Source organism: Rissa tridactyla, chromosome 1, assembly GCF_028500815.1.
Source record: "Rissa tridactyla isolate bRisTri1 chromosome 1, bRisTri1.patW.cur.20221130, whole genome shotgun sequence".
Lineage (NCBI taxonomy): Eukaryota > Metazoa > Chordata > Aves > Charadriiformes > Laridae > Rissa > Rissa tridactyla.
Window position 1 is genome coordinate 96,334,046 of NC_071466.1, and position 23,121 is coordinate 96,357,166.

Sequence of the window (23,121 nt, forward strand, 5' to 3'; positions counted from 1 at the left end):
GCTCAGGGGACAGACTAAATAAAGCGTAAGTAAAAACTTGCCAAACTTTTTCAAATCTCTTGAGAGTCTATTCATAAATTTCATGTGCCACCCTTAACTTCATCTCAAGTTCTCAGTATTTCTCTGTTCACATGTAAAGTTAAAAAAGGTAGGGCCTGATGCATTTAGAGACCGCTGCCTTTATATCACTACACATTAATGCAGCATAAAAGAAGTTTAGAAGGTTTTACTCTAGAAGGTGTCTTTGGGGGTTGTTTTTTTATGTTTTAAACTGATATAATCTGTTTTACTTCATAACACAATCCAAAGTTTAATCAGTGAGGCCTGAAGTAAGCTCCAAGAAGTGTGAAAAACTGGCTGAACTGCCAGGTGGAAAGCACTGTGGTCAACAGCTGCATGTCCAAGTATTGGCTGTCATTCCTCAGGGTTAACACAGAGGCCAATACTATTTAACAATTTCAATAACCTACATGATGCAAAGGAATACCAAATTTGCAGATGACACTAAACTGAAGGGAACACTTAACACGCTGGAGGACACGGCTGCCATTTAGAGACATCTCAGATGGCTGTAGGAACGAGTTAACAGGAACCTCATGAAGTTCAATGAAAAGAAACGAAAAGTCTTGCACTTGGGCTTAAATAACCTCAAGCAACAGCAGAGCGGGAACTGACTGGCTGGGTAGCAGCTCTGCAGAAAAAGAACTTGGGGGCCTGGGAGACAGACTGACCAGGAATCAGCAGCATGCCCTTGCTGCAATGACAGACTGCACCATCCTGGGCTGTATTAGCCAGGCAATCAAGTGACTACTCCCCTCTAGTCAGCATTTGAGACTGCTGTGCCCAGGGAGGACACAAAAACCCTTGGAGATTGGAAAATGCAGCTGACGAGCCCTGCTTTAAGCAGAAGGTTGTATCGGATGACCTTCACCGGTCCCTTCACTCTTAAACGTCTGTACAATTCTCAGATGCTTCCTCTACAAGTTTTTTACCATGCAATTGTCTTTTCTGGGATTCCTTGCATTTTCCTCTGCAGTATCAGATACCGGTAACCGTCAAATAACATATGGAATATGCAGGCCTCTGATCTGATCTAAAATTGCAGTTACACATTCACGAACCATCACCATATCTTCCTTAGTATTTCCTGGATTGTAGGATTGAGGACTGTCAGACTGTTTTCAGAGCTCCCCAATTTAGGCCAATGAAGGAAACAAATTATAGTTGGCTCTGTGTCTACTCTTATCTTCCTCTTTCTCCAGCACTGCATCACAGGAGAGTGCAAGACACAATAATTTAAAACAAACAAACAAAATACCCCCGAAAAAATCTCCCCCCACCTTGATATTTTTAATGTTACTCTCCAAACAATGCTTTTTTTTTCCCCTCAAGCATATGTACAGAAATAAAACAAAACACAGAAACATATCCTCTTACTTTAATAAACGTATTGCATGGCTGAAGCCATCTCCTTCTACTTGTACTCCTTGGTGAGGAATGTCCATATTAGATAACTAGGAATGAACAAGAAAATGTTATCCCAAGCAAAAAGTCAAGAAAAATGACTAACTTTTTCAAGGATTTTTTTTCCCTAAGGGTGACAGATGTTTCACATCCTCAAACACTGGAAAGCCGAAAAATAGTCTGTGCAAATCTGGTATGAAGTTGTCTCCCACCCCCTCCCAAAAATGTGTCTTTCATCCTCTCATTTTCCTTTGTTCCTCATCTTTTCAAGCTTTTGGCAGTGCTTGGTATTAGAGGACCAGCTCTAACAAGACTAGAGCAATCCAGTGTAGAACATCAGTCACCCAGGCTCAGCTGGTGGGGAAACTCCAAAGTGAACACATGACCACAAGTTTGCCGAATAGTTGCATCCAGACAATAGAATCAGGAGTAGTAGAAGGGAAAGAAACAAAATATTTTTTAATACATACCTCTATACGGAGCCCTATAAATGGCATATTTGTATCACACATGGCTACAATATGAGCTAGCACTTTATTGAAGGCACACATTTCTCCCGACCGTTTTGGCTTCTTAGGTTCTATGGAACACGGATCACCAGACAACTAGAATTAAAATAAAGACAAATGTACTTGCACATTTGGAGTAAACATTTTGAAAAGATGTCAGAGAATACTCTTATTCATCCCAGTTTTAAATGAGTCGTACCCTGAGCACAAACTCCTGAAAGGATCTGGTCCATTTCAGGACTGAAACAATTCAGTTAAAGTAGTTTTGTAATCACCTTCTTCCTTGAAATTGTACTTACATATCACTAAGCCATGTCAGCCTGACCCTAAGAAGTAACTCTTATCAGACCCTGCAAGTCTTTCAAAGACTACACCTACATGGCACAAAACCTATCACACAAATACCAGTGCCCTGCGTATACAAGCTACTCTAGCTACCTCAGTGTGGTGCTCTGCCATGGCTCTTTAGAACAGCTGAGAAGGCCTGGCATGAATTAAAAGACAACTGTTGCAAAATAGTTTCCCAACATCTCCCTAGGGAAGCAGTCCAGAGAACCAAGCCACAATGCAATTAAGATGTCAACCATACAAACTTTTGAAACAACACTACTAAAGCTGGTATTGATGCCCAGAACATGTTTAGCTTTCACGCTCTATAACTAGCCCAATGGCTTTTGAAGGACATACCTTGCGCTTGACACCACTTTTCATTTGTTTCCCACTTTTTGTGTCCAGTACCAACTCTTCAATGTTTGGTTTGAACTGCTGTAGTAAAAGTGCAGTAGCAGGGCTGTCATCTCCTTCAGCATAGCTCACAGAGAGAAAATGGTACTTGTACTCTAGTTCTGTGGGGTTGCCAGGAACATCAAACATCTCTACAACCTATGTTTAACCAAAACAACAAATTTAGAAGACCCTCAAGCTAAGAATATGTCTATATCAGCTCCTATCCTCTCCCCTTCAAGGAAAAGACATTAGTCTTTTTCAAGATATTAATACTGTGGCTAGGAAAGGGATCCAAGAAGAGAAGGAAGACTAAACTTTCGGGAAATGGAAAGAGAATGGGAAGGTTGCTGAGAAATAAACCTTTATGTCCCCCTCCTCTCTATAAGCCTGACTGCTTAACAAACCCACTGAGTATGAGCAAAGAGGGAGAGGGGAGAGTCAAGGATTACATCAATCACTTGGTTCCAAATGTTCGAGTCAACAGTACAAGAGACAAACTGTCTGGTATACCCACGACTGGGAGCAAAAGATAGAAGCATTTTTCAGTTACTTACAATGTAGTACTGTGGAAGGCGAGTGAGTTTGATAAACAATTTGTGTTTGGAAAGGTTTCCCACTGGATGGCTAGCATAATTAGCTAGTTGAAGAGTTTCACTGCTCACTGTAGGCAGATGTTTTATAGACTGTTTGCAACGTTGCTGTCCAAGCCAGAACCTTGCATTGAAATAAAGGTATTAGTACCCTGAGACTGTTTTACATTTTTCTAGTAAACTGCTGTTTAGAGCATTAGTGTCAAGTTAAGAGTCAGTCATATTCTAAGTCAACAACTATCATTGCTGCACGAGTTATATACAGAAAAATCACACAGCAAATTTAATGAGTTTATATTTTCTTACTATTATCTTTACATATTGTCTTCAGCTTGAGTAACAGACGGCTGTTAATTTAAGAGGAACAGCCCTGAAATTACTCACTGAAGGAATAAATAATTTTTTTTATACACAATATGAAATTACAATATAAAAAAGAAGGGACAGATTAAAAAACATGTAGATTACAGTTATTTTACAACTTGGAATCTTTGATTATTTTTTGGTATAGAAAAAACCTTTGCTCCCATATGCTCGTAAGCAATACAGCAAGAAGAGTCACCAAAGCTGGATGTCACTCTGGATCATGTTATAAACAAACTCATTCACCTGAATAAGTTTGGTCACAAAGAACCACATGCAAGACACCAAATTTATTCTAATGTTTGGAATTAAACTTTGTCCTACTGGATTTTGGCTATAGTGACAAGGCCAGAAAGCCTAGCTAGGCTTGAAAGGGGCTCAGAAATGCGTGACTTGGTTTTTCAGTTAAACTTCCACTGAAAACAGCAATGGAAAGTGTGGTTGCTCAGTATCTCTCCATCATGACACACCGCATTTATTCTCATAGATACACATTAGATATAGCTGTCCTAAAAGACATTTTGTGGGACTGCCTAGCTTCCTCAGCACTACCCAAGCCATTATCTCGAGTACATTATTTGTAACAAAGGGAGGTTGATTACTTTCTCCAGGGTGCCAGTGCTTCATGCGTCATCATGCTTCTTTTAGAAGCAAAATTCCTCAAATAGAGGTTTCACCCTGCAATTAGCTCACAGTACTGGGAATTTCCAAAATGACAGAGCAGGTGGAACTTAGTTTTCATGCAGATGCAAACCATATTTGTATTATCTGCTGCAACCTCTTATGGGAGCCAAATGTATTTTGTACTTAAATCTCAGGGCTTTATGGAAGGAAGATTAGTTTAAACCAGCAAGGGCTGAAGTGTTAGAAGACAAACAGATATTATTTAGATCATCCTAGGCCACTTCCTGGTTTTTCCTCTGCATTGTGAGAAGAGAAATCGCTCTTGCCGAGAAACAAGCAGAGTTCAGCTGTAGAAACAGAGTGGAATAAAGGAGATAGAAGATGAACATGATCACAAAATGAGTTCCTCGGGAAGCAAGTGGTCTGCTACTGACTTAAAGTGAAAGGACTTCATGTGGAGTGTGCACATAGCAATGCATGAGGCTATGTGCAAGAGGCCAGACTAAAGGAGGATTATGGAATCAACTCCAAGCAAAAGCAGAATTTCCTCCACCCATTTAGAAAAGATGGCAAATATTCAAGGTTGCTAAGAACAGTGAGAAAGGATATTCCCTACTGTGGTAAAACACAAAGCCATGAAAGTGTGATCATCCAAAATACGAATATGGTGATTCATTCTATGCAAACTAAGTGAATTACTCAAGTCACTTACTTGAGTTGCTGAAGCCAAGGAATGATACGCTTCATATCGTCATTAACAGACTTCTCTATGTCATCGAGCGTCAGTTGATCTGCAAGAACATTAGTTGAGTGAATGGTCTTAACAGCTGCTCTTCAAACACAATTTTGACCTTTTAAGGAAAGTGTCTCATCTAATTTAACAATTAATCACAGAATCATAGAACAGCCCACTTTGGAAGGGACCTCGAAAGATCATCTGGCCCAACCCTTTGTGGGAAAGGGAGCCTAGATGAGATTATTTAACATCCTGTCCAATGGCATCTTGAAAACCTCTAGTGATGGGGATTTCACCATGTCCCTGGGAAGGAGGTTGTTCCAGTGACTGATTGTTTTCATTGTAAAAAATTTCTTTCTTATATTGAGATGAAGCCTTTCCTGGTGCAACTTGTAATTGCTGCCCCTTGTCTTCTCCACGTGGCTCATTGTGAAGAGAGAGATTAAGATACACAATAAATGATCCATAATGCTTGTAAAACCACAGCAGTATGTTATTAGGCAAATAACCTAAAAGAATTTGTTTTCCTTCTTTTCTTAAGTAATCTGAAACTTGAAGTTAAGACTTGAACAGTAACTCAAGATGTACAAGGTCACATAATTCAATTCTCAACCAGGTCCATATGAAACAACCACATCCATTAGCAGCACAACCCAGGAATCGTGAGTCATAAAGAATATGCATTGAAATGAAGCCTAGCAATATTTAGTCTATGGTCCTCTTAAAATATACCTAACTGCACCGTGACCATGAAGCACAAAGACCCACTTGTCCATTCCTCAAATTCAAATACCTAGATGATGACCCAAGTGTTGATTTGCACTACCCTTATTTATTTACAGAACTTCACAGATTTGACAGACCTGTTTACACAAAATTACCTTGAAATGCAGGATTCTTGCAAGATATTAAATACAACCTGGTTTTGCTCCTACTTACCAACACCATACAGCATCAGTTGAAACATTCCAGAATGGAGATCAACAAATACATGCAGGCACTCTGATCGACCACATGGTTCCAAAATTGGAATTACAAGAGTTGGAAGAGCCGTCTCAATGAATGCTAAAAAAAAATAATAATTAAAAAAAAAAAAAAAAAAAAATCGATGTTAATGATTTGACACAAAATTCAAGCTCATCATATTAAAACGTAGTCCATTATAACCACAAAACTTTTGTTCTCATAGACGCATCTTCGTTTGCACATTATTAGACTGTTAACATCAAGAGGGAACTGAATGTAAGATTATCTCTGTGAAAACAGCCCTAGTAACAAACCAACAAGAAAAGACAGACCATATTTGAAGGAAACTGTTAATCCGTGAATGTCTTTTAACTCACTGCTTCACGATAAGCTCAATTCAAACCACAATAGTTTCAGCAACAGTTTAAGCAAAGTCTCCTCCAAAGCTAGCTCAAGACAATGAAGGATTTGCTTTCAATTCTGAACACGTGCAAGTTTTACAGTAGACAGCTTTTAACCTTTCAACCCAGACTATAATGTTCTACCAGCTTCATCTATTATACTGCATTTAGAGGTATGAGTATTTTACAGTTATCAACACAGAATAATTTAAAACTAAGTCTTATTAATTCTGAACACATCTCCCTTTGTTTTTTCATATTTTCATTTAAATGAATGAAAACAACAAGAAAAGAGGAAGTGAATCCTAGGCACAAAAAGAAATTAACTTGAAACAAACTTCAGTAGAAAATACATACAATTGTCATTAACGTTGTAGCTCTTAAGAATGGCTTTCAGCTCCTGAAGTTTTTGATGAGATCTTGCATGGACACTGTCTATTAGGAGTTTTTCTATTGATAGGTGGTCAATCTGTAAAAAAGGAATGTACTTGAGCAAATTCAAATTTGATACGTAGACTTTATGCATTAGCACACTGGAACAAAGCTACTTAATAAAACAATCACTTCAGAAAGAATTTGCTTAGAACTGTAGTGAAACAAATGAACTATTAAGTTGAGCATTTGGATTACTATAAAATAGAACAAACTAACATAAGATTCTGTCTGTGCAGCAAGCAGTGTGAGGGTTTTTGAGAGAAAACTAGAAGAAAATGTAAAAGAAAAGAAGTTTCACAAACTATGCTGTTACCACTCCCTGTGCAGACCTGCTTGTTCAAAACAACAACGAAACTCAAAAAACCCACACTCTTGGAATATGGTTGCCTCTACACAAACACATGTGTAGCTGCAGCATGACACAAAACACACTAGTTGTAGTCCTGCTAATAGGGTAACAATGCAGTGAAGATGCAGTGGCCGACACTGACCCAGGAGTATCTAGAGGCTTGCATTTAGAGGCTGTTGCCCTGCCAGTGCTGAAGCTTATGCCACCACTTATATTCACTGTAGCTTATTTGTCCAACCTAAATTAAAGCATTTGCATTTATATCCATTCACATTACAGTCATATTATTTACATATTTTGCATAAGCAAAGCTACAGAGTACTGCAAAACCTTTTTCGAGTTAACCTCACACTGCTTTGAAAACTGTTCAAGGTGAATTACACTCAAATTTTATTCTAGCATAAAAGATAAACGCAGAAGAAGTTTATGCCAGAATAGAATTTCAGTGCATGCCTTCATATATACCAGAACAACCTTCCCCTAAAGACTGGCTTTCCAAGACAAGGCCTTAAAAATGTTTACCCACCCACAAGAGTATTTCAACTCAGCAGCTGCTATGAGTTAAATCTTCCTCACAAACAAGCAACTACAGGTTCTGTAGCTACCTCCAGTTTTCAGTAGGTTAATGTATAATAACCTGCTTAGATAAATATATTTGTTCATGGCACTGTTTTATACAGTATCTTAAATATACAGAAACACAATGCACTATCTACGTCATTACAGCTGAGATCATTATTCAAACACTAGAACAGCAGTGTATATACTATAGCTGATAATTTTTTTAAGCTCAGAGCAAGGAGTTATAAAGGGAGTCAGCATTAACTTTGATAAATCTCAAATTTACAGCGGCCTCGTATCTTAATCTACAGTCTGTAGACCTGCTTCAGTGAGCTCAGATTGCGTCAGCACCAGTGGAACTTCAGCAGATGTTCTAGATAAAGCACATTTTCCTGGATTTAGGCATAAATACAGTATCTTCACTAAATTAACTGTATATTTAGTAGCCTAATTATGCTAATTTAGGCTATTAAATGAGTAAATTTAGTATATATGTACTATACTAATAGTAGAATTTCTACTCTAGAAGTAGAGTAGAAGGCTACTATGCTCCACTAAGTTTCCCACATTCCACTGTAGCCCAAACACATGAAGTTCTTGACATTCACCATATAGAGACTTGTCTGTCAGACCTGGTAAACAAGATGGGCCAAGAGGCTCAGATACAAAGTATGTACAGTAGGTGAATGCTATCATCAGTAGAAAGTTCTGTAAGACAGGTGAAGAATCTGAGCTGGGGATTTTTTCCACTGTGGAAAAACTGTACTGAAAGTTTGAAAACTACATTCACTCCATTTTGTTAACTCTTAAAAAACTCAAACACACATCCTGATATATCACAGCCAGACCTGCTGAGGATCTTACAGAAGACTTATTATAAAACCTAGAATGCAGTTTCTCTTAGATATCATTAACTAAGATCTATAATTATCACCAGTGAAGCCTTATCCCAGTAGGAAGTTGACTGCAGTTACTCGTTTTGGATCATTTCAATAATCCCACCTTTAACATACATGAATTTGAACAATACAAAAGCACATTCAAATAGGCCACATGACATAATCTGGTTAGTTGTGATGTAAAACCAAGCTTCACCTAACACTTGTAACAAGCAAGACACGTTAGCCCTTTTGCACAAGATGTCCAAATCATAACGTAAGATTTTTCTAAAGTGAATACCACTGCTGGGTAGCCAACTCAAGTGACATAAGGAAGCTGATTTTCAGAGGAAGTTTACACAGCATCTCCAAGACAGAAAAGGGAAGAACTGGCTCTCTATAAAGCATTTCAAGCCAAATGCTAGCCATAGCCGAAAAACTTTGCTGTTGTTTCCCCCCAGCCTCAGCATTCTGTCCCTTAAGTGGTATATAATGCACTGTGAAGTAGGTGTAATTTTTAAAATGAAGTCAAGGCCAATAATTTGTAACAATAACTTTATGTCCCAACATACAAACAGCACAACTGACAGTAACTGATGACTAGAAAACTTCGAAACAGCTCTTTAAATAGAATCAAAGTGAAGCAAACTGACAATGCAAAGCATTTTTAAGTTTTTGATTTATAAAACTAGACACCTCTCGGAAAGCAAACCTTTACCTTCATGGCTCTTTCCATCAGTTTGGAATCACAGGCTGGCAGTGGAGGCTCATGAGATATTTGTAAGGGTTTTGAGACATCAGTCTCATCAATTTTAATAGTGACTTTATGAAGAGATGCAGTCCCTGTTTTCCTGCCAAGCACCTGTTGACTTAAAATAAAGAAAATAATTAAACCATGTAACTGTAATAGCTACTGAAAAACGTATTTTCTGCTAATCCTTGATTTTGAGAGTTTTGGTTAAAAATAAAGATTATGTCAGCTGAACTGAAAAAAAAGCATTTGTTTTAGTTTACATTTTAATGCAAAACTGTTTGTAAACTATAATTATATAAAGAAGTTGTAGATGGCTGCAAATTCAACACAGAAGAGCATCTGGATTGCTTTTTAAGATTTTATCTGGTCCAAGTCAAGCAATAAATATAGTAAAAGATTGACAAAGGACTAATTTATTTAGCTATCTGCACAAATATGATATGATTTATAACTGTATCCATTGTTCTCCTGTACATTGATGTACCCCCTCACTTCTTTGCAAGTCAAGCAACATGTTTAGGTACTTAACTACAAGAATTTAGGAGTCTCACATCAAAAAGAAAGCACATTTCTGAAAATTCTGTCTCAAGCTTAGTAAATGAAAACCCTCCTATTATTTCGTTTACTGTTTGTTAACAGCCCCTTTAAAATTAACTTACTTCCAAACAGAGAGCGAGAGACATTTCCCTGCATGATACCGCTCCACTTGCACAAGGTCACCCCAGCGCTCTCGAATCAGCATTAGTGTTTGTGAATGCAAGACTTCCAACTGAAGTGCTAAGCAGAAGGAGTCTAACAGAGTTAAGAAAATACGAGACCTCCAAAAAGTCTGTACACTACATAAATCCATTTCCATACACTACGTAAATCCATTTGTCACAGAAGTCAGACAAGATGCTATCTGAAAACGCACTAATGTACTAATCCAGAGATAAAGCAGCATCAAATATTTCTCAAAAGTTGTTGGGTTTTGTGTTGGTTTTTTTGTTTTTTTTTTTAACTCTTATCTACAGCAGGACGTTAGACAAGAGCGTCACAATAGCTTTGTTTTATAGATTTTAAATCTTTTCGGGAAAAGAAGATGACTAACAAAGAAATTCAATTCACCCTATAACCCATCTCCCATGGTCACCCTAAAATAACATGGTTCTGTCTGCTTCTGCAGAAGCTCACTGAAAACTGTTTCACATTGTCAAGCAATGTTCCTTTTGCATGTAAAAATCACTGCGCTGCTTCCTTCACGTGCTATATCTCATGTTATTATTCACACAGGTGCAATACATTTAACACACCATCATCACCTCACTGCAGTTCTTGGTAGCAAGAATTGTCAGCTCCCAATACCTTCCAAGTCAGCACTGTATTGTCTCTGAAATTAGCACATGCAGCCAGCTGCTGCTGCACTCACTTACCACACAACCTGCTGTCTTGAGTACCTCACCTTTACCTTCATTGATTAAGTGTGTAAAATCAAATTTTATGTGCTGGCACCTGAGAATAACTGTTTCCAAGGCCATCACTTTTACTCCACATCCAGACATTTCCCCCTAGCTTAATAGGGAATCCATCTTTCTTGACCTCCAGCTACTAGGAATAGTAAGGCTACATTAAACAGCTTATTTGGAAGCGACTTTCAAAAGGATACGCAAACAACTGTACATGTCCTGAAGTGGCTTCTCATCAGCAAACAGCCGTGACTGGACCAACTGATGGATGAAGTTGATCTGCATGCTGTGAACCAAGGCTCGACCATCTTTCATGAATTAAAAATAATTCAGATTAGACATCAAGAAACTAGGTAGTTAAAATAATTAAATAAATTAATAAATCAAAAAAAAAAAAAAAAAAAAAGATACAACTGTATCGAGCAATTTCCACACCAGAATTTCTAACAAAATAACAAAACCCTTGGTTTCCTCTGGAAACTTCAGTCAGTCTACTACACTGTCACAGTCTACCATTGTTAAGGTATTAAAAAATATAGAGCAAGGTGAAAACAGCACAAGTATATACAGCTTCATTATCTTAAGATGTGATATGCAAAAGACCCAGTATAAACAAGAATTATACAGCATCAGATATGAACATCATGTTAAAAAGAAAGTGTAAAGGTTTGATTTTTTTTTTTTTTTTACCACCAGTTTCTTTGTCTTCAACCAAAATTTCCAGTTTGAGAAGGCGCCAGGGGATGTCGGGATCATCACCCATCACTGTCAAGGTGGCCTCAAACTCACCCTCAACTCGGAACTTCACACGGCCATTGGCTAAGGAACAAAAAAATGTTTTATTTTACTCAGTCTCCTAAGATACCTCAAAATATCAGCGTGGTAGGCCCCTGGCACTCACGATAGATTACTTCCCTATGGTTTCTGCTCTCTGAAGACTTCACAGTTACTTCTGCAACGGAACCAGTGTCAATAAGCAGCATTTTGCTACTGCAATACAGAGAAACATTGAGCTAACTACCAGCCTGACAAGTCGCACAAACAAAACGTCTTGCTTAATTCTTCCAATTCTTTGCTGTATCAAAAATGAATACTTTAAGCCATATGCAAAAGAGGTCGAGACACGATCTCAGCCCCAGCTGAAATCTAGCCCTGGAAACACATCTCACTGCAAACCATTTACTTAAAGTACTGTAACTCCATTTTCATGGGAGGAAGATATTCTTTTGCATAACATATATAAGCACACAAGCAAAGGTTATGCACACTATTTATCTAATTGACATACATATCCTCACACCTTTGCGAACAATGCTATCAGTTTCAAGAGCTGGGAACAAAGACTGTGAAAAATACGTAAGCAAGGTCATAAAGAGAATGAGTGGCATAGCAAACAATTTAATACAAGTCCTTACTATAACCTGTGGGTCAACAAAATATGCCATATACCTTTACAAGCAGACATTAATAGACATATTCCTATTGAAATTTTCATCGTTTTAACTCATGAAGTTTCATTCTCAAAAGCATCCCAGACACGCTCTTAAACCAAACCAAACCCCAAACCAGAAACTATTAGTCATTGAAATGTTTAGTTAACTGAAAAATCTGAAGAGCTCAGACACACATCCGTTTACACTTCCGTTAGGCAAAAATGGCTTTAATACTGATATTGCAAGCATTCACATAGGGACCAGTGAAAACTATTACCAAGATTTTTCAGAAACATCTTCAGTCTGGGTCTGTTGGGCTATGGTTTAAGTGTGGCTAACTTTGTTTTAGCTAAAAGCACGGACTAGGTCCATTCCAGCCCTATTCTCTGCAATTCTGCAATAAACTAGTACAGTTTATAGACATCCTTCCTGTAAAAAAAATGGTAATCTTAATGAATACCACTACTTGGGCTAAAGGAAAACAGAGATCTGAAAACAGATTAAGAGATCTGGCACTGCAGTGAGCCACAGAACAAAAGGTATGCATAAATATGAACAAATTCTATGCATGAAGATGAATACCAAAACAGATTATAAAGCAACATTTGAGTGACTTGTTTAAGCTAAAGTTCAAAGAGTTTCTACAGAAACACCTAGCAGATTATTTAAATTGCATTTTAAAATTAACTTAAGATAAAGCAGTTACATTGTTAGGCCTAAGACTAACATAACACGTTTGCTGGAAGAGCAAGACAATGTCTACAATCTTTTGCCATTACCTGCACAGGATTTCTTCTTGAAAGTAAATCATATTTCAGGAATATTATCAGTGCTCTCATTTTTCAATAGGGGAAAACCAGATATTTTCATGTCATACAGAGACAGGATCCCAGTCTTAATAGATGAAGCAACGCCTAACAGTCTCACTTAAGCTATCTTTTAGCTTTACTTTGGCACTAAAGCAACCATTTTAAATCAGTCTGCAATAGTAAATTCTTCAAAAATTAATTCCAGTTCTTACCAACTGTAAGATTTGCCAGCTGTGGAGGGAGATCTGTAGTCACTAGTCGATGCCGAAGAATCTGGTTTAGCTGATGAAGCGTGGTTTGCTTCTCACTCTTGGTTATTGGGTCAGGAGGGATTATTTTATCCTGTTAAAATAAACACAAACAAGCCTACATAGCTTAAATGTGCATAATACATTGACAGTATCAGTGGTGAAAACTAACCAGACTAGAAGTCTGAAAATACTATAGGCCATTACACACAAGAGAAGTTTTATATCTTACACTAAGATTTGTTTTCTAGTTGACTACGTTTTACCTGAGACCAGTGACTGAATAAAATTGCTCAACTAGGATCAATTAAATAAATTCAGGACCTTACAGCAGGCTAAACTTGTTTTTGAATACTAAGATTTGAAAGCCAATCCTTATCTGTAGCTATAGATCTAAGTCACAGGTTTATATTACTTCACAAAATCCTGTAATTCTGCATTTTAACAGTAAGAAAAGCAGCATTAAGAGAGAGCTGTTAATTATTTCAGTCCATTTCCAAATACAGGCAAAACCTCTAAGAACAACAGATGTCAGTATCTCCTTTTCACACTTGATTTTTCTAGAATGGTGGCTTAGCACATGCAAGTACTTAAAGAACCAAGAAAGATGAGTTGCTACTATACTCATCCTAGAGCAGAACCAGTTTAAATGGAGAGAGTGTTTTACTGGGAAACCATAACTTGTTCAAGTAGGAAGTGCTCTGCATGAGAAATTGACACTGGAGAGACTTGGCGCTAGGCCTGCATTAAACTACAGTTCCATTTGCACACAGACAATTAGTTTCATTAACATGCATTTGATACTGTAAAGGGGATTTCCCCACCCCCACAAGACATACGGTAGCATTATTTACCCTAATGCAGGTTGGCAGACGCGGGTATGATCCAGTTGTCAGAACATCAATAGCATACGGGATAGCAAAACTAGGCAGACGAGCGTGAACCAAAGCATCTCTAGCTAGCGATGCCAGGCGGTCAGCAGTGTCCACAAACAGAATGGCTTGCTGATCTAAAAAACTTGATATCATCTGTGGAGGACAAGGAGGAGGGAGAAAAAGAAAAAAAAAAAAAGTATGTTTCCAAAAAAATGCACAAATCAACGCCCCTTTATATTCAGTTCATCTAGTGCACACGACTGAAATGATTTTTATCTGTCACTTCCAATTCAAGTAATCACACCTATAAAACAAAGAAAGTTTGGTCATTTCTTACATTCGTATGCAAGGACACTTTAAATCCGCATGCCATTTCTGATGCTGTGGAGGATCTGTAAAGCCTCACAGCTCTTTCTTTATCTGATGATTGCTACTGGAATGCAACCATACTTGTTTGTAATCACTTGGGGCTTGTTTTTTGCAACATTCTGGACTTTATTCTTATTTAAACAAGAGTAGGATGAAAGTGATAATAAGAACTAACACACCAAGACCTGTCCTATCACCTAACCCCAAAGCGCTCCTGAAACTATGTGCAGACAAGTCTTTCATTTTTTGCCGCTAATGAGATTTTGGGAACGTGAACTACTGAAAGACAAGATTATAAAATTTCTAAATAGGAAGAAATTGGTTATAATTTAATATTTATTTGCCTATAAAATAGTCTTTTTTTAAAAAAAAAAAACACTTCTAGAGTAGCAAGAAGTTAGGCTGCACCAAAATCCCATATCACCTAGAGATTATTTCATACCAAACTCTGTTGCTAACTTACCGCACATTTTTCCACCTTTCCAGCATTATTAGCCCATTTGACTAAGGCTAACAAACGAACAAACAGTTGACGAGTGCGACTTGCAAACTGCACTATTTCTATTTTTCTGTAAAAGAACAAATGTCCATTAAGCCAGTGCTCAGATAAAGCAGCAATTTAACTCCGCATAAATAAAAAAGCTATAATGATAACTTCAAAGTGTGTTAATCATCACTAATATATGGCTTGTTTGATTAGAACATAGGAAAAAAAAAAAGCTCACTGTTCTGAATACCTAAATGCTAACAACACACATGGATTCTAACCAATCAAGGCTGTTGGGGGAAACAAAAAAGCATACTCACATGAAATAATCACAAATTTTAAGAGAAGCAATTCCCTAGTGAACTCAATTGAATTATTTTAATATCTTTTACAGGATTTTCCCAGGGCTTATGATTACATTTAAAGTAGACAAGGCAATATACCTAAGGGTTACAGGACCTGGCAGGAACGTTACACTGACATTCACTAAAAAAAAAAATAATAAGTAAATCAGATGCTAAACAAAATGTAACTGTAGTAATTTTAAGATGTCTTTACACCATATGTTACAATATGCTACCATTTTGCCAGGCAACACGATGGTGGTGGGGAAGACTAGAAAACCCCCCACCCTTTTACTTTCCTCTCCATTCCTGCCTTTCAAAGAAATTGGGGTAAGGAGAAATTAGCAACAGTCAATATTTCTCCCACCCTGCTTTGCACGAAATAGTCAAAATGAGGCAGTGTATAGCTGCATGTCTTAAGAGTTAATTTTCATAAGAGACAATGTAATAGGATCACACCCAGATTTCCCCCCTTCATTATAGATCTACGTTGTAGACAATACACACAGATCTACAATGTAGATCTGTACTACTATACACCCTGAAATACCATTTCGTCTGCTGTTTATAGAGGTTTTCCTCCCTTTCTACACATTCAATTCATTAATTTCACCATGGTTTTCCAGCTACTTTGAAAAAAAAAACAACCACAAAGCCAAGATGTTTTCCTGATATGTTTTTCTAAAGTAACAAAAGCATTTGGACAAAAATAACATTAATCAGTGCAACAGATATTGGCCTCTACCAAACAGAAGTTGCATCTCCTTCTGACCCTGATCTGTAGAACACATACTCATAACATAGATAGAGCCTGTTTTTGCTGAAAGTGTTGGTGTAATGAGGTTAACTCTTTTGTGCAATAAGTAAAGCATAATCTGCTTGTAGCAGATGAACATTTAGGCCAGACGCACAACTAATACCATCTGGTCTGGTTTCTTGCATTATATACTACAAACCTCATCTTGGGCATTAAGCCAATAACTTCTCTGTATTCTAGAGCATATGTTTTAGAATGGCATTCAGCCTGGTATTAAAGATTCCAAGTGGTGGACAAGCCACTGTAAGTACATACTGCTCTAATAGTAATCACACTATGAAAAAAAGATACTGAGAATTTTGAAAGATTCAGAAAAAGCTTTATGGGATTTGAAAGATGTCTACAGCGAGAGTTCAGAAAGCCCGTAATCTCTCAGACAAACTCCACTTAGAAGTTGCTAAAATCTAGTAGTTATGTCAATCAAACTTCTGTGGTGAAAAGAGCACAACAGAAAGAAAAATTCAAACCGATGTTCTGCGACTGGAAGTCAAAGGTAGATATCCCCTCCAACACCCCCCGAAACGCAGAAAAAAGCACAGCAATATAATAATGAAAATTATTGATAAAACTAGACACAGTATTCCAGTAACTGTTCCATTAATACCACACGTATGAAGTTACAGAAGACTTGTTCCTTCTACTTGACAGAATCCCGCTTCCAGAACCGCCACCATCATACCTGAATAACAATTGTATTGGGAACTCACATCCATCTCCTTATCTACTAAAAATCCAAAGTATTTCAATTTTGCTGCGTCTCTTTGCCCTTAATTATAGATAAAGGACCTTATGCTGGGCTGCACAAAAGTTTTTATTCAAGGAAGATGAAACTTAAGGAAAGAGTACATTTACAAGGCCTATAAAAGCAATGCAAAGCACACTAAAAAGCTTTCTAATGACCACGGTACTCGGTGCATTCTGTACCTTGGGTCTTTATAGGCAAGTTCTGATCTCAGGGGTTTCAGATCCTTCAGACTGGTAGCTGAGTCTGGGGGAGTGAAGCCTTAGCTACAGCAGAAGAATATAAAGTTAAGGACCACTTAAGCAAGCTTGACATACAAAAGTCCATTGGAGCGAATAGGATGCATCCAAGGGTGCTGAGGGAGCTGACCCGTGCCACTGTAAAGTAGCTCTCCATCGTTTTCAAAAGGCCATAGTGATCAAAGGTCTTGATCTTTGATGACTGGAAAAAGGCAAATATCATGCCCTTCTTCAAGAAGGTCACAAAGGATCTAGGGACCTATAGGCCAGTTGGCCTAAGCTCAGTTAAGAAGAAAATTTGTAGACCAAATCTTTCCAGAAGCTACGTCCAGATAAATAACGAACATGAAAGTAGCCTGGGAACAGTCAGCACAGATTTGCCAAAGTGATCCCTGATCAGTGCAATTGCCTTCCACAGGACGAACAGCTCTACGATCAAGGTGAGAACAGAAGATACATTTACATTGACTTTTGCACAGCTTTTGACAAGATCCCCCGTAGCATTCTTGTAGCCAAGCTGGTGAGATACGACATGGGTAAATGGACTACAAGGTAGGTGAAAAACTGGCTGCACTGTCAGGAATAAAAGGCTGTGACTGGCTACCAGATGGATTTCTTTAATGCTGGTTACTAGTGGTGTTCCTTAAGGGTCTATACTGGGGTCAACACAATTTAACACCTCCATCAACAACGTGCATGATGCGAAGGAACGCACTCTTTGGAAGTTTGCAGGTGATGCCAAATCGGTGGGTGCAAAGAGAGGGACCTCAGCTGTCTGGAAGAACTGGTTGACAAGAACCTCATGAAGTTCAGCAAAACCACATGAAAGGTCCTGCATCTGGAACCAAACAATCTTGTGTAACAGCACGGGATGGGTACCAAGCAGCAGCTGGGCAGCAGCTCTCCAGAAGTGGACCTGGGGGTCCTGCTGGACAGGTGAACAGGCATCAGCAATGTGCCCTTGCAACAATGACAGGCTGTGTTAGCACCAGGGCAGCCTAGGTCAAGGAAGGGGATTGTTCACCTTGAGTCAGCATTTGTGAGACTGCATCTGAAGTGCTATGTCCAGTTTTATACTCCCTGGGCAAGAAAGATCCTGCTGTACAGAATTGGGTTAGGGGCTGGAACACAATGAGGGGCTGAGGAAGGTATGTTCATTTATGCTTAAGAAGAGAAGGCTATGGTGAGATCCTACTGCTGTCTTCAGATACCTAAAGGGGTGTTACAGAGATGATGGAACCAGACTCTTCTCAAAAGTGCAAAAGGCTGAGGGACAACAGCCACAAACTAAAACAGTGAAAAACTAGTTAGATATCAGGAAAACAAAGAAACACACAGATGGTCAAAGACTGACAGAGGCTGCCCAGAACGGTTACAGGATTCCCATCCTTCAAAATATTTAAAGCTCAACTGGATATGACCCTAAGCAACCTGATTCAACTTTGCAACTGTCTTTCACTTCAAGTAGAGCGTTGCACTAGGTATCTCCAAAGTACCATTGCAAGCAAAATTATTACCCGTGCCTATGAAAGAAGTAAAGTAACAGTCATTTTGTCATTAGAAAAGAATGGAACTCAATGTTTCACAAAAATTAGGTGTGCATTTGCACTGTAGCTGAAGTAATAAGTAACATGTTTTTACAACAGCTCTGAATGCCTTTTTTAAAAAAAAAAAAAACAAAACCCCAAACTTCTGTAGCTGATAGAGCGTTTGCTGCAAGTTGAGAAGTAAGAGTCTTGTTCAGGAACTACTGCAAAATCAGTAGGAAAACAGCCTGTTTTTAGGAAAACAGTACGTTTATGTAGTTCTTGGAAGTACTTTAACAGTAATTCTCTTTTAAATACTTCTCAGTGGGAACTGTTCATTCAGGAATGCAGGTGTAAGGTTTTACCTTTCATTTCCCCACAAGAGAAGATAGGGCCTTGCAAAGTCATTATAATCCAAGTTCCAGTTAAATCTCATGCAGCCATTACTGTATTTAGATAAAAGTTCCCCACATATTACACTTTATTGGAGGATAAAAAGGAAAAGATAAGAGAATACTGAGCAAAAAAAAAGGTCTCCGTTATCAAGAAGCAAGCCCCTGGATTTCCCCTAGAACTCAGCACTATTAATTTTACACCACAGTGCTAATGTTTTTTTTTAATCCAACGACTTCTTTCTTGTTGCAAAAGTTATTTATTCCTATCATTGAAAACTAGTTGTTGCTCCAGACCTGTGTGCCCAACAAAGTAGATTCCAGCTTTACCAAGAAACGCTAAACATCTAAATGCGACAACCCCCCATCCCCAGTACAAGGGAGCTCTGGACTTAAGATCAATGTAATTTCCTCAGCAAATAGAGTGATAATTAAAAAACAATCAGAAAACCAACAAAAACCAGTTTTTTTTTTTCTCTTCATAAAATATTATGCATAAGGAAAAGGGGCACAAGGAATCATCCCAGGTTATGACTCGCTGAAAATGGGATTAATTCCACAACACGTTATTAGAGTTTTGGAAGATTTAAGGTAACTGCATTAATGATCATCCTGGTACACAGAATTCTTTATTAACATTCTTAGGAATATCATAGCTGCTATATGTCTCCAAAGAAAATTAGGTCAATTAGCATGTCAATACAAATAGCAAAGGAAACAGTTTTCTGACTACTTCCATAAAATTTATTCAAAGAAACAAAAAATCAAGTTCTTTCACCTTGGCGGGGGGAGGAGGAGCGGTTAGGGTAGTGCAGTGAGGGCAAAGAAAAAAAAAAAAAGGCCTTTTCTGGTCTCTTACATTTGTTTTCTAATAATTTTCACACTTCAAAAACCCCACAGAACAGAAGCAGAAAACAGTGTTCATGATAAGAAAGATTAAGTAAAATGGAAAAAAGCAGAAAAGAGGTTTTTACCTTGTTTTAGTTGTTGAACTGCTTATTCTGACCAAAAAGTTTCTTTATCATACCAACTAGAATCTATTTAGGATCTCCAGTTCCCTTTCACATCAGCTTTACTGTCACTTAATTGCTTCAAGATTCATGAAGAAAAAAATGCCTTTAACAGAGTTCCCCTACTGTAACAGCAACAGTATGTTACTGAACAGTGCAACAACAACAAAAAAAAAGCCCAAACAACAACAAAACCAAAACCCAACAAAAACTAATATTCCCACTGATGCTGAGAAAAATCTTGAAACTATGTAGTGACAGCAAGACAGACAAGGCTTACTTTCTTGCATAAAATCTAAAATTAGGTGAGAAATCTTTTATTTAAACAGTTCTATACAATCTTAACATCCTCAACAAAGTTCTATATTTTAATATGCATTACGGATTGTCTTATTGTAACTCACCTTTCCATATCAGTCTTTCTTGGTAATCTATATTAAAGGGGGGGGGGGAGGAGAAAAAAAGAAATGTGCGTTATATATTGTTCTATTACATTTCAGTCTACCAGAAATTTTGTTAGTAACCTTCAACTAAGTACATGAAGAACTTCTACATACCTTTAAAGAGCATTTCAAAATTTCTATGATTGTAAATGTGTACTAAATACAATGAAATTACGTGTTTGATAAAGGAAGTAGCTTGACAGCTCTAGAAAGCAACCTAGTTAAGGAGGAAAAAGAAAATAAAATCAAGTGTATAATGGCACCACAGGGTACCTGCCACTACTCTGTGCCACATAAACTGGAACTTTACTCAAATTAATTTAAAAACTAGACGAAGGGTGCTGAAATCCCAAGATTTCTGCTAATCTAGTAAACCACATAGTATCACTGCTTGTGCTTTGTAATTGATGAATCTCACTAAGCATCCATGCCTATGGATTAAGCATACTCAATTCATAGTAGCAACCCTAGAACATCTGCAGCAGGTGTTAAAATTGGCTGTTTCCTGACCTGCCTGAAATGAGTTTGTCTTCACTTTTTAATGAATCTAAAAGTGGAGAAATGCCATACTCCAGAACTTTATCAGTGACCCGTGTGACAAGTATTTCTGTAACATTCTACAGGTATCACAGGCATCTCATTTAAAAAGTTTTTGGGTTTTTTTTATTCTAGGACTACGCTGGTGCTGGTAAAAGAATGAGGAAATCATTTTGTTGGAGGGAAGGAAAAGAACACTTTCCATCTGAGCTTTCTACTAGCCAAATCCATACTTTAGGGAGAAATACAATGGAAAAATCTAGCTCACTCTGCTTTTGGAAGGGACGTCAAATAACCTATAAACTGCTTAGTGAATCAAAGTGCCCAAGGCATTCTCCACGTGTTGTTCACACTACTCATTTTATTTTGTACGTTAATGACATACTTAAGCCAAGCAGACCTGTTCTATACCTTAAAAAAAGAATAAAAGACATCACAGGCACACACTCCTACAAGAACGCATACAGTACCAATTACTGTCTGCACATATCATAAACACACAGGAAAGACCTCTTGACTGACCTTTTGGAAGTTCTTCCAAAGCTAACTAAAATTCTAAAACTCCTTGTCCTTTCCAGAGTTTGAACACTCTTAAACCCAAGCCAAGCAACACTCTGTTTTCATACTTACCAGACACGGTATTTTGCAAGAACTATACCTATATTTTCCACTTGTTCTGTATGTCACTTCTTAAAACATACAGGTTCCCCACAAGAACCTCTAAGGTTAAACAAACTAAAAGGGAAAGAGGTTTATTCAGAGTCCAATGCTTTCATTAAAGATTTTCTTGGCCCAAAAAACATTCCTTTGTTTTGCCACTTCAAACACAACAACATCAGCACAGCAGATCGTAGAGTAAATGTAAATAACTTATTTTCTTTCCCCCAAATAATCAAATGGTATTTTAAAGAGTACACAGGTAACTCAAGGACTTGCAGCATCTGAAATATATCCGTTTCACATGTTACAGTTTAATGTATTTTGATATCGGCACAGCCACTGCAGTTAAGTTTTTTTGACAGTAACTCAGGGGCAAACTTAAGCGTTTCATGAGACAACCTGCACTCAGCTGCCCTGCATTCCTCACCAGCATCTTTGCTCTTAATGACAGATCACCCAGCAGCTTTCGCTAGGCTCCTCAACACAGCCCGATGCAGAGACAAACCAGGGCGTGCATTTCCCCAGGGTGGGAGAATGGGAAGGAATAACCACCTCCCCTCCCGCCAGCCCGGGCCGGTGGTCCGGGGCAGATCCCTGGCGAGGCCTTCTCATCCTCCCGGGATGCCAGGCGGCGGCACCCCTAGCCCTAGCAGCCGGACCGGGAGAGGGACGGGAGTGGGCCAGAGGGAATGTGGGGCACTCACAGGTCGGCCAGCACGGTGAGCTCGGCGTAGGTCCGGTGCAGGAGGAAGTCGATCAGGGTGCTGAGCCGGTAGCCGGGGCTGGCGGCGGCTGTCACGGCCCCGGGGGCCGGCGGGGCCGGGGCTGACACTGGGCCTCCGCCGGCCGGCACCAGCTGGTTGCTCTCCAGCTGCACCGGCGCCATGGCGGCGGCGGCGGCAGCAGCAGCGCCTCAACCCCGGGCAGGAACCGCTGGGCAGCCCAGGGCGGACGGCGCTCCCGGCGGCACCGGCACCCGGCCCGACTCACCCCGCACGGAGGGAGGGGGAGGAAGCCGGGGGCGGGGACGGGCGCGGGCCCCGACGCTGGAGCGGGCGGGCGGCGGCAGCACCGCGGGGGGCTCGGCAGATGCTTAGAGCCCGCTTGGCGCAGGGGCCGCCGCCATGTTGGGGGCACGGAACCGGAAGCGAACAGCTGTGGCGGACCGGAAAGAGAACCTTTCCGGGAAAGCCTAAGGACCTTTCCGGGGCGGTGGCAGGGGGGGCCGGGACCGCGCTCGAGCGGGCGGGGCCGGCAGTTGGCGGCGGCGGCGGGGGGTGCGCGCGCCGGCCGGGAGCCGTTGGGGCGGGGCCTCGCCCCCGCCTGAAGGCGGTTGTGCGGGCGGGAGCGTCGTCCGTCCTGGCACACCTCTTCCTCAGGGGCCCGGGG

General features: G+C 39.4%; 1 protein-coding gene across 2 annotated transcripts in view; it reads right to left on the minus strand.

The window, feature by feature from the left end:
• Window positions 1–22,867, minus strand: part of MED14 (mediator complex subunit 14) — a 37,406-nt gene extending 14,539 nt beyond the window's left edge. For both annotated transcript variants that reach the window (XM_054213586.1, XM_054213577.1), the window contains exons 1-16: window positions 22,437–22,867; window positions 20,497–20,523; window positions 14,999–15,104; window positions 14,146–14,319; window positions 13,256–13,385; window positions 11,492–11,620; window positions 11,002–11,109; window positions 10,016–10,148; window positions 9,321–9,471; window positions 6,737–6,848; window positions 5,952–6,077; window positions 4,989–5,067; window positions 3,254–3,413; window positions 2,661–2,855; window positions 1,935–2,069; window positions 1,438–1,514 (exon numbers count right to left, since the gene is read on the minus strand). In XM_054213586.1, the coding sequence (XP_054069561.1) occupies window positions 1,438–1,514; window positions 1,935–2,069; window positions 2,661–2,855; window positions 3,254–3,413; window positions 4,989–5,067; window positions 5,952–6,077; window positions 6,737–6,848; window positions 9,321–9,471; window positions 10,016–10,148; window positions 11,002–11,109; window positions 11,492–11,620; window positions 13,256–13,385; window positions 14,146–14,319; window positions 14,999–15,104; window positions 20,497–20,523; window positions 22,437–22,618 (2,024 nt within the window). In that variant the 5' untranslated portion in view covers window positions 22,619–22,867. The remainder of the gene's footprint in view (window positions 1–1,437; window positions 1,515–1,934; window positions 2,070–2,660; window positions 2,856–3,253; window positions 3,414–4,988; window positions 5,068–5,951; window positions 6,078–6,736; window positions 6,849–9,320; window positions 9,472–10,015; window positions 10,149–11,001; window positions 11,110–11,491; window positions 11,621–13,255; window positions 13,386–14,145; window positions 14,320–14,998; window positions 15,105–20,496; window positions 20,524–22,436) is intronic.
• Between the last annotated feature and the right edge of the window lie 254 nt (window positions 22,868–23,121).